The sequence below is a fragment of the Ylistrum balloti genome, unplaced genomic scaffold (genome assembly GCF_031769215.1).
Source record: "Ylistrum balloti isolate Yb309-2 unplaced genomic scaffold, AGI_CSIRO_Ybal_v1 Utg369708, whole genome shotgun sequence".
In the NCBI taxonomy this organism is placed as follows: Eukaryota; Metazoa; Mollusca; class Bivalvia; order Pectinida; family Pectinidae; genus Ylistrum; species Ylistrum balloti.
Genome location: NW_026781935.1, coordinates 51,549 through 64,740, shown reverse-complemented (window position 1 = coordinate 64,740; position 13,192 = coordinate 51,549). Strand labels below are relative to the sequence as shown.

The 13,192-nt window shown below is 32.1% G+C and overlaps 4 protein-coding genes across 4 annotated transcripts; 2 read left to right on the top strand and 2 right to left on the bottom strand.

Moving 5' to 3' along the window:
- Nucleotides 1-593: 593 nt before the first annotated feature.
- LOC132565269 (pyrroline-5-carboxylate reductase-like) lies at nt 594-1,049 on the bottom strand. Its single transcript, XM_060229905.1, has one exon. It carries the CDS (start codon nt 1,047-1,049, stop codon nt 594-596), a length of 456 nt encoding a protein of 151 aa, XP_060085888.1.
- A 3,862-nt stretch (nt 1,050-4,911) lies between these two features.
- LOC132565268 (co-chaperone protein DjlA-like) lies at nt 4,912-5,628 on the top strand. The gene has a single exon (XM_060229904.1). The coding sequence runs from the start codon at nt 4,912-4,914 to the stop codon at nt 5,626-5,628; it is 717 nt and encodes a 238-aa protein (XP_060085887.1).
- Nucleotides 5,629-7,338: 1,710 nt separating this feature from the next.
- Nucleotides 7,339-8,037, top strand: LOC132565266 (flagellar filament 33 kDa core protein-like). Its single transcript, XM_060229903.1, has one exon. It carries the CDS (start codon nt 7,339-7,341, stop codon nt 8,035-8,037), a length of 699 nt encoding a protein of 232 aa, XP_060085886.1.
- A 4,381-nt stretch (nt 8,038-12,418) lies between these two features.
- Nucleotides 12,419-12,901, bottom strand: LOC132565265 (N5-carboxyaminoimidazole ribonucleotide mutase-like). Its single transcript, XM_060229902.1, has one exon. The coding sequence runs from the start codon at nt 12,899-12,901 to the stop codon at nt 12,419-12,421; it is 483 nt and encodes a 160-aa protein (XP_060085885.1).
- Nucleotides 12,902-13,192: the final 291 nt, after the last annotated feature.

Genomic DNA, 13,192 nt, shown 5'->3' with positions numbered 1-13,192 from the left:
GGAATTACTGAATGAAGCTCCTTGCCTAAGCCTTCTTGTTCAATATTCTTCATGACAAAGTCATCTTTTGGTTGTATAATTTTTTGAGATCCCATTTTTTAAAAAACCTTTAAGCCTTACCAATTATTTTCTTTTAATTATTTATAAGTATATAATATACTAAAGATATTTTAGTATTTATTTTTTTCACCATCCGAATAAAGAAAAGCAAGTGAAGCTTTAATAAAAAAGCTCAAAAATTATTTTAAGACTATTACAAAATGTCAAAAATATAGCTTTATTGTATACCACTCATACAACGGGGTAACATGTGGAACCTGTTATCCTGAATCCGACTCCACCAATAAATGGGGTCCAATTAGACCGCTAATTCTATTTATTTTTATATGTATTAATGACAAAGCTAAATCCCCAATCTACAGAATATACATAGTAATAGTGATACTACAAAAAATACACAATTATTTATGAGTAGCTGTTTCATATATTTATATCTATGACAAAGCCGACAAAATAATATAATAATTTAATTTGGAATTTTCTTAGAAAATGAAGTTTTGGAAAGCTATTTATTTTCTAGTTTTACTCACAGCTTATTCCCCCATTAATTTTTTTGATTTCTTATAAGCTAACTCAATCGCCATTCCTACTGTATCAACGAACTTTCTTTTTTCAAGCCAATTAACTCCTTCAATTGTCATGCCTCCAGGTGAAGTTACTTGTTTCACCAATTTGATAGGATCTTCGTTTGTAGCCAACACCATTTGGGCAGCTCCGCTTACGGTCGACCCTGCTAAAACCATTGCTTGTTGTTTCGAGAGTCCAAGTCGACGTCCAGCAGATACAAGAGCTTCAATAAATAAAAAAACAAATGCAGGACCACTCCCCGATAAAGAAGTCAGTGCATCAAAAAGTTTTTCATTGATTTCAACATAATGACCAAACACAGAGAATATTTTGGATATTTTAGCTTTATCAACTTTAGAAATATTTTTACTAAAACAAAATCCACCACTGCCAGCAGCAATTTGGGAGGGAAGGTTTGGCATTAATCTAATTAACTTCGGTTGAATCTTGGATAGATTTAATTTAGAAAGTCTTTTTTGAGATGGTTGAACCATTTGATGTAATTGACTCAAACTAACTCCAGCTAAAATAGAAATAATTGCATGATGGGGTTTAAGGTGGAAACGACTTTCTTTAAAAAAAGATTGAGCATCTTTTGGCTTAATACATAGAAAAATGGTTTGAGTGATACGAAAAAATTCTTGAAGATTTTTACAAATTTTAATTGATGGTTTTTTTTTAAAATATTTATAGGCTGAAGAATTTTGATCAAAAATGACAATTTTTTCCTTTTTGTTGATAAAATTCAAAAGGGGCAAAGACAGTACTTTACCCATATTCCCCATTCCAATAATTCCAATCATAGAGTGATTCCTTATTCTTTTAATTGTACAATTAAAAGAAGTTGTCCAATTAAATAAATTCATCTTAAATTCAAGAAGTGAAAAACGATAATTTTTTTGATAATCTAAGAAATCGCTCTAATATCGTTGATATTGTCACTAAACGCATTGCACTAAAGAAAAAAGGGGCGGAGTGGGTAGGCATTTGTCCCTTTCATGATGACCATAGTCCCTCAATGTTTGTTTCAGAGAAAAAGCAACTATATAAATGCTTTTCTTGTGGAGCCGGGGGTGATGTCTTCAAATTCGTAATGGAATATGACAAATTAGAATTTAAAGAAGCTGTCAAAAGAATTGCTAGTTTTTACAACATTCCTCTCCCAGAAAGGTTTTCATTTCGACAAGCTGTTAAAGTGGATCCCCATCTCAACATGAAACAAATTAATCTATGGGCTAAGGATGTCTTTCACCAATACTTGTTAGATACCAAGGGAGGATTGCCTGAACATAATTATCTAAGGCAAAGAAAAATTGGGAAAAAATCCATTCAAAAATTTGAAGTCGGATTTGTCCCCGACTTTAAACCTAATGAAGGTTTTTTAAAAAAAATTATCAACTCGAAAAATCTCTTTAAAAACTCTAAAGAAGACTTAAAAAAATCATCATTGTTTTTTTTTAATTATCATCAATCAAATGAATTTTTTAGAAATAGGATTATCTTCCCAATTTACAATGAAAAAAATGAAGTGATCGGTTTTGGTGGAAGAACCATTGGACAAGATGAACCCAAATACCTCAATGTAAGAGAGTCGCCTTGGTTTAAAAAAAGAGAGACCCTTTATGGGTTTAAAGAATCCTACCAGAGAATGAGCCAAACCAGAGAATGTTATGTCGTGGAAGGTTATCTCGATGTTATCGCTTGTCATAAAGCAAATATTCCAGCAGTCGCTCCCTTAGGTACGGCTCTTACTCTCGAACATATCTTAAAATTGAAAAGATATGTGGACAAAATTCATTTACTTTTTGACGGAGATGAATCTGGCAAGAAAGCAACTTGGCGATCGGCTTGTGACCTTGCTACTTTATCAATAGACGGCAATGTTTTCAATCTACCCAAAGGGGAAGATCCATTCAGTTTTATTCATCAGCATAGTTTAGAGACAATTGATGATTTCTTTAAAAACAAAGGATTGAACCTTTATCGTTACCTGGTAGGTAACAACCATCAAAAACTTTCACCTGTTGAAAAAAAAAATACTCTTCATAATTTAATCCCAGTTTATCTTTCCATCCAAGATGATTTCGTAAAAAAAAATTTTGCTGGTTTAATCGACCAATCTTTTAACATCGATTTAGAAAAATGGCTTGAGAACAATCAAACTCCACATCGCTCAACGGTACGTTTTACTAAAGCAAAAACCTCCTTCCCTAGTAGACTTGCCACCAAAGAAAGAAGTTTTGTTTTGTTCTTATGTAATCACCCTCATTACATTAAACCAGCTTCATCAGTAATTTTATCTGAAAGCATAGACGACCAACTTTCTAAATATATCTATAGCCGTTTGTTAAGTTTAAGTGGGGCAATACACATTTCTTTTCAAGACATTCTCAATCTTTTTAATGACGACAATCAAAAAAAAGTAGCTGAATACATTTCTTCTAATTGTTTAAGAAAAGACTTCATGAAAGATAAGATCGAAGAGGAAATAAAAAAGAAAACGGGTATTCACCAAATAAATAAAGAATTGAATTCCAATCATTCTAATACAAATATGGATCAAAATATCCAAGAAGAATTCAATACCCGCGTCGTCATTCTTAAAAAAGAATACCTTAAGAAAAAAAAGGCATTAATTAATGAAAAAATTCAAAAAGCTAGGGAAGAAAACAATTGGGATCTTGAGTGTATTTTACAAGAGGAGCGGATGGGACTCTATGTCGAAGAAGATAATCTAAAAAAATTCATTTAATTTTGAAAAAATCGATTATGTTATAATTTTTTCATTTGACTTGTATTTATAAACAAATTATAATAAAACAAAAAAATTAATGGATAGATTCCATAAATCTCATCTTGACAAATTAGGAGATATTGTCAAAAAATTTCAACAAGGAGAAGAAGACTTACTGGATCTACTATGGGAGAAAATTTCACTCTATATTCGTTTCTTTCCTACCCTCGCATTTAGAGAAAAAGATGAAGATACTATTTCAGATTTCTATCTTTATGTCTTTGAGAAAAGACGGATTTTTTTAAAAAAATTCAATTCCCAATTGGCAAGTTTTTCGGTCTACCTTTCAATAAGACTTAGAACATATTATTTAAATTTCCTCCAATATCAAAAAAACCGTAAAGAAAGAGTCATTTATTCAGAAAACGAAGAAATTTTTAAGGAATCAATGGAAGAGTCACTTGTTTTAAGAGATAGTTTTATGGAAAGCCCCCCCATAGATAGTCAAGTTTTCCCTAACCCTAAGGAAGGTATTTTTAGATACTTGGTAATAAAGCTATATTATTTCGACTATTTCACGGAAGATGACTATGTTTTACTTAAAGATTTTACTGGTAAGGATTACATGAAGCTTTTATCTCAAATCGATGATTTAAAGAGTAAGATTTTTGAAAAAACCATGTTCCAATTGAAACAAGAAGAAAAAATTAATAAAATTTATTTTGAAATTTTAGATCTTCAAACAAGGGAAAAATCCCTATCTAATACGGAAAGAATACAGTTAGAAAAGAAGATTAACTATCGGCGTGAAGCATTGTTAAAAAAATATAAAACTATTTCTGCCTTTCCGCCGTTTAAAAATATAGCAACAATTCTGAATCAAAATGAAACCAAGATAGCGAATACGATCGTTTATTACCGGAAAAGTTTGGAGAAAAGTCTTTCCAAAGTGGTTTTTAACAGAACAAAATGAATTCATCTGTACGTTACAATTTCAAATCTCTTAGCAAATTCAAATGAAAGAACAAGAATTGTTATCCATCCATCAAGCTCTCGAAGAAAAAAATTTCAAAGTCATCTCAGAATGGATAGGAGATGACCAAGAGAAAGCAAAAGAGGTTTTCCGTTTTTATCAATCTATGAATGAATTAAAGCAAATAGATGAAATTATAAAGCCACCCTCCTTCACACCAGTTAAAAAAAAGACCGTTAATTTTTTTGAAGTGATTATTAAAAGAATTGACCAAGGATTAGAATTAATTGCTGGGAAAGAATTTGAATGGGTTTCACAAACCGGACTCACAAGAGATTCAAACGAATTTGAAACCAGTCAGTCACAAAAGATTAATTTCTCTTCTTTTTCGGTGAAAAATGAAAACGATCAGTACAGTTTTTTTTTTAAAAAATTTTCAAACTTACAAATAAACGACCAAAATGGCCAAACTATTTATCAAGGCAACAAACTTCCTCAACTGGAATTGATTTTAAATAAAGGGGTTTACGAAATAGAATTAAATGATCAATATTGGAAGTTAAATTTACAATAAAGCATGTTTAAAAGAATTTTAGGAGCAGGGTTAGGGTGGTCATTAGGAGGGCCGATCGGTGGTTTAATTGGTTGGTGGTTAGCTGGGAAATTAGATCAATCTTCTCAACCAAGGGTCGGTCGACAACAAACTACCCATTCTGATTTTATCTTTTCCATGTTAATACTCGCTTCCAAAGTGATGAAAGCAGACAATCGGATAACCGTTAAAGAGATTGAGTATGTTAAAGAATTCCTTCTTCAACATTTCCAGATAGAGGAAGTTCAAGAAATGATGATGTTTCTTAGAGATATTGAAAAGAAAGAATACTCATTAGAAGAAGTCTGCGATCAAATCAACCAGTGCATGTTAACTGAAGAGAAAAACCAACTCCTCCACTTTTTGTTTGGTTTAAGCAATTCAGATGGACAATCGCACAGTTTAGAGATAGACATCTTGTCAAGGATTGCTGTTTTACTAAAAATACCAAGTCATGTTTTTCATTCAATGAGAAATTTGTATGGTAATCAAGAACATGATATAGTCCATTACTATCGTGTACTTGATATTCCTCAATCTGCAAGCAATGAAGAAATAAAAAAAGCTTTTAGAGAAATTTCCCTTCAAAACCACCCTGATAAGGTTGCTCACTTAGGGGAGAATATTCGTAAATCAGCAGAGGAAAAATTTAAAATTATCAACGAAGCTTACCAAAAAATTAAAAAGTCTCGTGGTTTCTAATTTTTAACTTTGAAAACAATTTTTTCGAAGTTTTTTTTCTTGCTTTTACTAAAATTCTTAATTTTGTCATTTCTATTTATCCAGGGTAAAGAGAATCAAAAAATTACAATCAACCAAGAATCCTTGCAGGGTTTTGAGAAACAATTTCTTAATCCTTACTTTTGGTTAAAAAAAATAAATCATCCCCAAAAAATTATTTGGTCCAAAGAAAGAATTAAAGATTTTAACAAAAAAAACTTGTCAAGAAAAATCATTCTCAATCCTCTGGTGTTAGGAAACTACCTGAACGCTAAAATGGTAAAAAATTACCTTGACCAAGATTTAAAACTCATGAGAACCTATATTAAATACGATTTAAAGGGAGTTAGAAGGAGAGATCCTCAATTCTCAAAATATTTAAAAGACCTCATAAACTACTCTGCTTTTCAAAATATCAAAAAGATAAAGGTATCTTATGGGATTGTATTACACAAGGATAGTGAACTAAGGTATTTTCCGACTGATCTTAAAATATTTAGGAAGAAACGCGATCACGACTTTGAAATTTTTAAAAAAACCCACCTCCCTCCTTTTTCTCCTGTGGCAATTATTCATCAATCCAAAGATCAAGAATGGCTTTATGTTGAAAGCATTTTTTCCCGTGGCTGGATAAAAAAAAATTTTTTAGCCATCGGAAGCAGGAAACAAGTCAGAGAATTTATAAACCAAGACAATGAAGGTGTTGTTTTAGAAGTGGAGTCTCAGGTTTATCAAAAACCTATTGATAATAAAAACTATGCTACTGACATTGTTTTACCGATTGGTAACAGGTTTTATTATAAGGATTTCAACTCTCTTGAAGAATTCACACCTATTTATATTCCCGAAAAGAATTTTCAGCTAGGCATTTATTACATTAAAACTAGTGAAATTTCCAACCAATATTTAGATTTTTCTTATCAAAATATCATCAAGCAAGCATTTAAATTTCTTAACACAGGATATTTATGGGGAGGTGGGAATAATCGTACTGACTGTTCAATTTTTCTCTATCGACTTTATCGCTCATTTGGAATTGATTTGCCAAGAAGTTCTTCTCAGCAAATAAAGGTATTAAACAGTAAAAAAGATATAAAAACTAAGCAAGATTATATTAAAGCGAAAAATTATTTAGAACCATTACTAACTTTTGCTTATATTCCAGGACCGACCCATATATTATTATACTTAGGTAAGCATGGTGGTAAAGACTACTACATTCAAAGTACTTACTCTTATAGAGGGTCTAAAGGGGAAGAATATATTCTCTCTTCAGTGGTCGTTAGTAATCTTTCTTTAGGAAAAGGTAGCCATCTAGGGAGTTTATTGGAAAGAATTTCCATTTTATCCCGTTTTGATAAATTTTATAAAAGATGAATTTTTTTAAAATTTTATCTAAATTCTATCAAATTTCAATAAAAAAACACTGATTTCTTTAAAAAAAGTATTAAAACTTATTTTTATTACATTAAAAAATGATATAATTAGTTAAAATTATTATCGGTTAATTTTTTAAAAACTTTAACAACGAGGCTTAACATGATTATAAATAACAATATTTCATCTCTTAATTCAAATAGAGTACTAAAACAAAGAAGTAATAAAATTCAACAGAGTTTCTCAAATATTTCAAGTGGAGACAGGTTATCTTCTCCAAAAATTAATCCCACTAGTTTTTCTGTTTCTGAGAAAATGCGTGTTCAAATCAAAGGTATTGATGCAGCCAATAAAAATGCCACTGACGCTCTATCCATGTTGCAAACAGCAGATGGATACTTATCTGAAGTGAATAATTTAATAAAGAATTTTAAGGCATTAGCTGTACAAGCTGCTAATAGCATCTATTCAGATGCAGAAAGGCAATTTTCCAATTTTGCCATAAGAGAAATAGTGGCTGAAATTGATAGGATTTCTTCTCACGCAGAATTTAATGGTCTTAAACTACTCACTGGCAATTATTCACGGCCTACTGCTGACTCAGTTCCTCTTATGTCGCTATGGTTTCATATAGGACACAACGCTGCGAAAGACTCTAATGCTATTCGAGCCTATATTAATACTTTCAACTCAACAGCTCTTCAAATTAATGAAATTAGTTTGAGCAACCCAACATTGGCACTTGATGCTTTACAGAAAGTTGACTTAGCTTTAAGTGCAGTTGCTCAAAGAAGAAATGACTTGGCCTCCTATCAAGCTCGTTTAGATAGCATTATTACTACAACAAGTATAGCTAAGGAAAACGCTATTGCGAGTGAAAGTGTAATTCGAGATACTGATATTGCTGAAGAAGTTAGTGAGCTAACTAAAAATTTGATTGTTAATCAGGCCAATATAGCTATGATTGCTCAGGCTAATGCTCAATTACAAACTGTTTTAGCTTTGCTCGGTTAATTCTTTTATTTTATACATTCCATATATAGTAGATATTGATTACTTTTGGAATTCAAGGAATTAATTCAGCATAGCTTATAACTCGAACTAGTTTTAATTACAATACCTAAACATAGATATTGTGATTTCTGGCAATCCAAATAGTTTGTTGTTCTATAATAAAAGTTAGTTTTTTTTTAAATCCTCTCCTCTAAGGTTGAAGAAACTGATTTTTTAAAACTTTCTCTTTTAATTTCTTTTTTATCTCTAGATCTAATAAAATAATCTCTTTAATGTTATTTATCTCCATAGCTTGATGTTGTTTGATCATTGTTTCTGTTAAAGAGTAAATTTCTTCAAAATCAATCTTCTTTTCTAAGAAAAGATATACGGCTTGTTCACTAGTCGCATTCATAACAATAGGATAACTTCCACCACGTTTACCACATTCATAAGCAAGTTTTAACATTGGAAATTTCTTGAAATCCGGTTGGAAGAATTCCAATTTGGGATAGCTATTTAACTGAAATGGAGATAATCGATTAGGAAGAATTTCTGGATGAGTTAGAGCATTGAAAATTGGATGACGCATATCTGTTGATCCAATTTGAGCGTATTGTTCCCCATCCACCGTCTGTACTAAAGAATGAACGATGGACTGAGGATGGACAATCACCTCAATTTTTTCATATGGCAGACCAAATAAGTGATGTGTTTCAATGACTTCAAGTCCTTTATTCATCATAGTGGCTGAATCAACAGTAATTTTCCTTCCCATCTTCCAATTAGGGTGGTTAAGAACTTCTTCTACACTTGGTTTTCTTGGAAGATTCTTAAAGAAAGGACCACCAGAGGCTGTTAGAATAACTTTTTTAATGTTGGAATGTCCAAACCGATTGATTAATTGGAAAATAGCCGAGTGCTCACTGTCAATTGGGATGAGTTTAGTTTGGTATTTTTCTAACAATTGATTGATTATCTCCCCTGCCATCACTAGGCTTTCTTTATTAGCAAGGAGAATCTTGGCCTTTTTTTGAATTCCTAACAAGGTCGCCTCTAATCCGACACTACCAACCAAAGCATTAATTAACACATTAAAAGAAGTTTGCTCCATAGAACTTTGAATATTATTAAAACAACGAATATTCGGGTAGCTTTTCTGAATTACTTCAAGATTTTTTTCATTCGTGCAAACCAGACTTTCTAATGTTTCACTCCATTCCTCGATTATTTTTTTTATTTCATCAAGATTATCGCGTGCGACTATTCCAACTACAGAAAAGAGTTTATCGTCTCTATGATGTTTCCTGTAATAATGGTTAATTTCTTTAATACAGTAACGAGTATTTCGTCCAATAGATCCAGTCGCTCCAGCCAAAAAAACTTTCTGCATTAGTTTTTGTCTAAAGAATACCTATTGTTTAAAGATTGTTTGAGAGTACTTTTGTCAATGAATTCCAACCCAGTTCCCATGGGTATCCCAACTGCCATTCTTGAGAAAGTAATTGGATTGGCAAATTGCTTACCTTTTTGTTTTTGAATTTTTTCACTGATTAATTGAATAGTGGTATCGGCTTCAATGCTTTGTTCAAAAGCAAAAATAATTTCCTTAACTTGATGATTCTTATGTTGATGATGATCGCAAATTCTTCTTAAGAGTTCTTCAATTTTTAAATCTTTTTCATAAACATTTGATAAAGGAGATAAAAGACCGCCTAAAACATGATAAATCCCCCCATAACTTTGAGAACGCTCAATTTGAATAGCGTCTTGAATATTTTTGACGACACAAATAATAGAATGATTTCTTTTATTGGATGAACAAATTCGACATGGTGATTGTTCGGATATCAAACCACAATTTTTACAAAAAATGGTTTTTTCAACGAATTGATTAACAATTTGAGTGAAAAACTTAACTTCATCTTGAGTCGTTTCTAAAAAGTAAAATGCGATTCTCTCTGCCGATTTTTGTCCAATACCTGGGAATTTTTTAAGACTTTTAACAACTTGAGAAAAGGTTGAAGGCACCGTCAAAAAAACCCATCGTGAGCTTACAAAAATCCTGGTGGGAGATTCATTCCCTTAGTGAGGTTTTTTAATTCAGAAGAGCTATCTTCTCCAACCTTCTTGATAGCACTGTTCACCGCAGCCAAAACTAAGTCCTCAAGCATTTCAATATCATCGGGAGAAACAATTTCCTTAGCAATCTTGATGCTCTTAATTTCCATCTTACCATTAATTTTAACAGCAACCATATCTCCACCTGAACTGGCTTCATATTCCTTCTTAGCTAATTCTTCTTGGTTCTTTTGCATTTCTGACTGCAGTTTTTGAGCTTTCTTCATCAATTCATTCATATCAAACATAAGTACTCCTCTGATATTGAGTTATTAAAATTTACCTACCTAATGAAGGAGGAAAGACCTTTTTTACTTTTTCCAAGTTAGATTCTACATTAGATTTTACAATGTATTCGACTATTGAGACATTAAAAATTTGTTCAACATTTAAAGATTTCGCTTTTTCTTGAACTAAACCCAATAGTCTTTTTTCCACTATATTGAGTTTTTCTTGAGGGAGGTTTCCTTGATTCACTAAAAGCAAAGTGGCATTCTCAACTTTTTGAAAAGGCAAGTCCATCAAATAGCCAAATAATTCATGATCACTTTCTTTTATACTTTCAATGATGTTTTGGTATTTCTCTCGCGTCCATTCTCCTACAATTGTATTTTTATTAATATTATTTTCTTTAGGAATACTTTTTCTTGGGTTGTTAATAGAGTTGTTTAAGATACTATTTTGTGAATTACTCTCTTCCTTTTTTTTAATTTTTTCAGATGAATTTTTTGATTTAGTGGGTATAGACAAGGGTTCTTCTGTCTTTTTAATTGGATTCAATTTGTTGTTCAAATTTTCATCAGGAATAACATACTTAGATAATTCCAATATGTTTTGTTTCAACTCCTCCGGAGTGATTAGTTTTTGATAACGGTGAAGTTTTAACAAAAGATAATAAGTAATCATTCTTTGATTGGAAGAGTTTTTAAAAATTTTAAGGAAGTCAAACAAAATATCTGTGAGAGAGAAAATTTCATTAGTGGTAAAAAGATTTTCAAATTTTTTTAATTTTTCTAATTCTTCAGGCGAAATTTCTAAAGACTTCCAATCATGTACTCCAGATTTAAAATAAACAAGATTAGAAAGCGTCTCTATCAAACTGTAAAGGAACTCGTTGAGGCTGTACCCTTCCATCATTAACTGTTTAAACAGTTGGTAGTTTTCTTTAATTTTATGCTCTAACAAAAAAGTAAGAAAATCATATTTTTTTTCAATGGGTGTTTCTCCTAATACTTCCTGAATAATATTCTCTGTGATTCTTTGATGATTGCTATAAGCAATAATCTTTTCTAATAAATTTTCAGCATCCCGAATAGAGCCTTCTGATTTTCTTGCTAGACTAAAAAGTGAGCCGATTTCAAAAGGAATGGATTCTTTGGAGAGAATCATTTCAAGATGCTTTTCAATCAAGTGGGAATCGATACCCGAAAAAAATAGCTGTTGACAGCGAGAACGGATGGTAAGTGGAATCCGATGATTTTCAGTCGTACAAAGAATGAAAATAAATTTTGGAGGTGGCTCTTCAAGAGATTTCAAAAGAGCATTAAAAGCCTCATTGGTGAGCATGTGCACTTCATCAATCACAAAGACTCGATAGTTTCCTTGCGGTGAAGCAAAATTAAGCTGCTCATTCAAAGCTCGAATTTGGTCAATTCCCCTATTCGACGCACCATCAATTTCAAGATAGTCAAGAGAAGTTCCCTTATTAACCTCTAAACAACTTGTACACTCGTTGCATGGAATTGAATTTCTTGTTTTTTCGCAGTTAAGAAATTTAACCAATATTCTTGCCATCGTGGTCTTGCCTACCCCCCTTGGACCGGAGAATAAATAGGCTTGCCCAATGCGATCACTTTCAAGGGCATTTTTTAAAATGGTCATGATTTTATCTTGACCAACAACCTGCTTAAAATTTTGTGGCCGATATTTCCTTGCTATGATTTGATAGGTCATGATATTCCCACTCAGACAACCATCTTCTCTCGACAAATATAAACTTACCGTTGCTATCTTCCGATCCTGGCGGAATTGGGCTTATACCTGTAGAAAAGAGTTCCCTGAGTGGGAATTAAATTGTATAATAAAATTCTCTTTTTGTGCTACTTTTTCCTCTCATTACTTTTTGATTTCGAAAAACAATTTTAGAGTCGAAAGTTATTTTTTCTATCAAAAGAAGACAATTACTCAATACCTATATGCCCATATGATAGGGGAATCCATCTACTTATAGACTTCATGGACTAATTAATAATTATAAATATTAAGTGGAAAAAGTCATCCTTTAAGACAAGGATTGATCCGCTTTCTCTACCTTTTCAGACATCTGCACCTTAAACTTTTTTAATGCTTCTTTCAATTCAGGATATTTTAAAGACAGGATTTGGGTTGCGAAAATAGCTGCATTATCTGCACCACTACTCCCAATTCCCATACAAGCCACAGGAACCCCTGGAGGCATCATTACAATCGAATAGAGAGAGTCAACACCTTTTAGGGGACCATTTTCTACAGGAATGCCAATCACTGGAAGAGTGGTGTGGGCAGCACAAACTCCAGGCAAATGAGCTGCTAAACCTGCAGCAGCAATAATCAATTCGTGTCCCTGTTCTTCCGCTTGTTTCACCAAACTCTCTGTTTTATATGGAGTACGATGAGCTGAAGCAATTCTCACTTCGGCTTCTATCCCAAATTCATTTAATCTTTCTTTTGTTTTATTAACTGTTGTTAAATCTGATTGACTACCGATGATGATAAGTATTTTCATTTTACCTCTCTAATTGAATATTTAGTTATAAATTGATGAATGATTAATTCACAATTTTGTTTAACGATTTGAAAAACTTTTTCAAACCCCTCCAAAGCATCATAATAAGGATCAGGAACATTCTTATTTGCATCTTTATCATGTTCTCGAAACATTTTAACTTTGGAGTAATATTGGGAATCAATTATTCCCAAGATACCTTGATGAATGCTTTCATCCATCGCATAAATATGATCAAACAACTCCCCATCCTTGGGATAAAATTGTCTCGCTCTATGTGTCATGGGATAA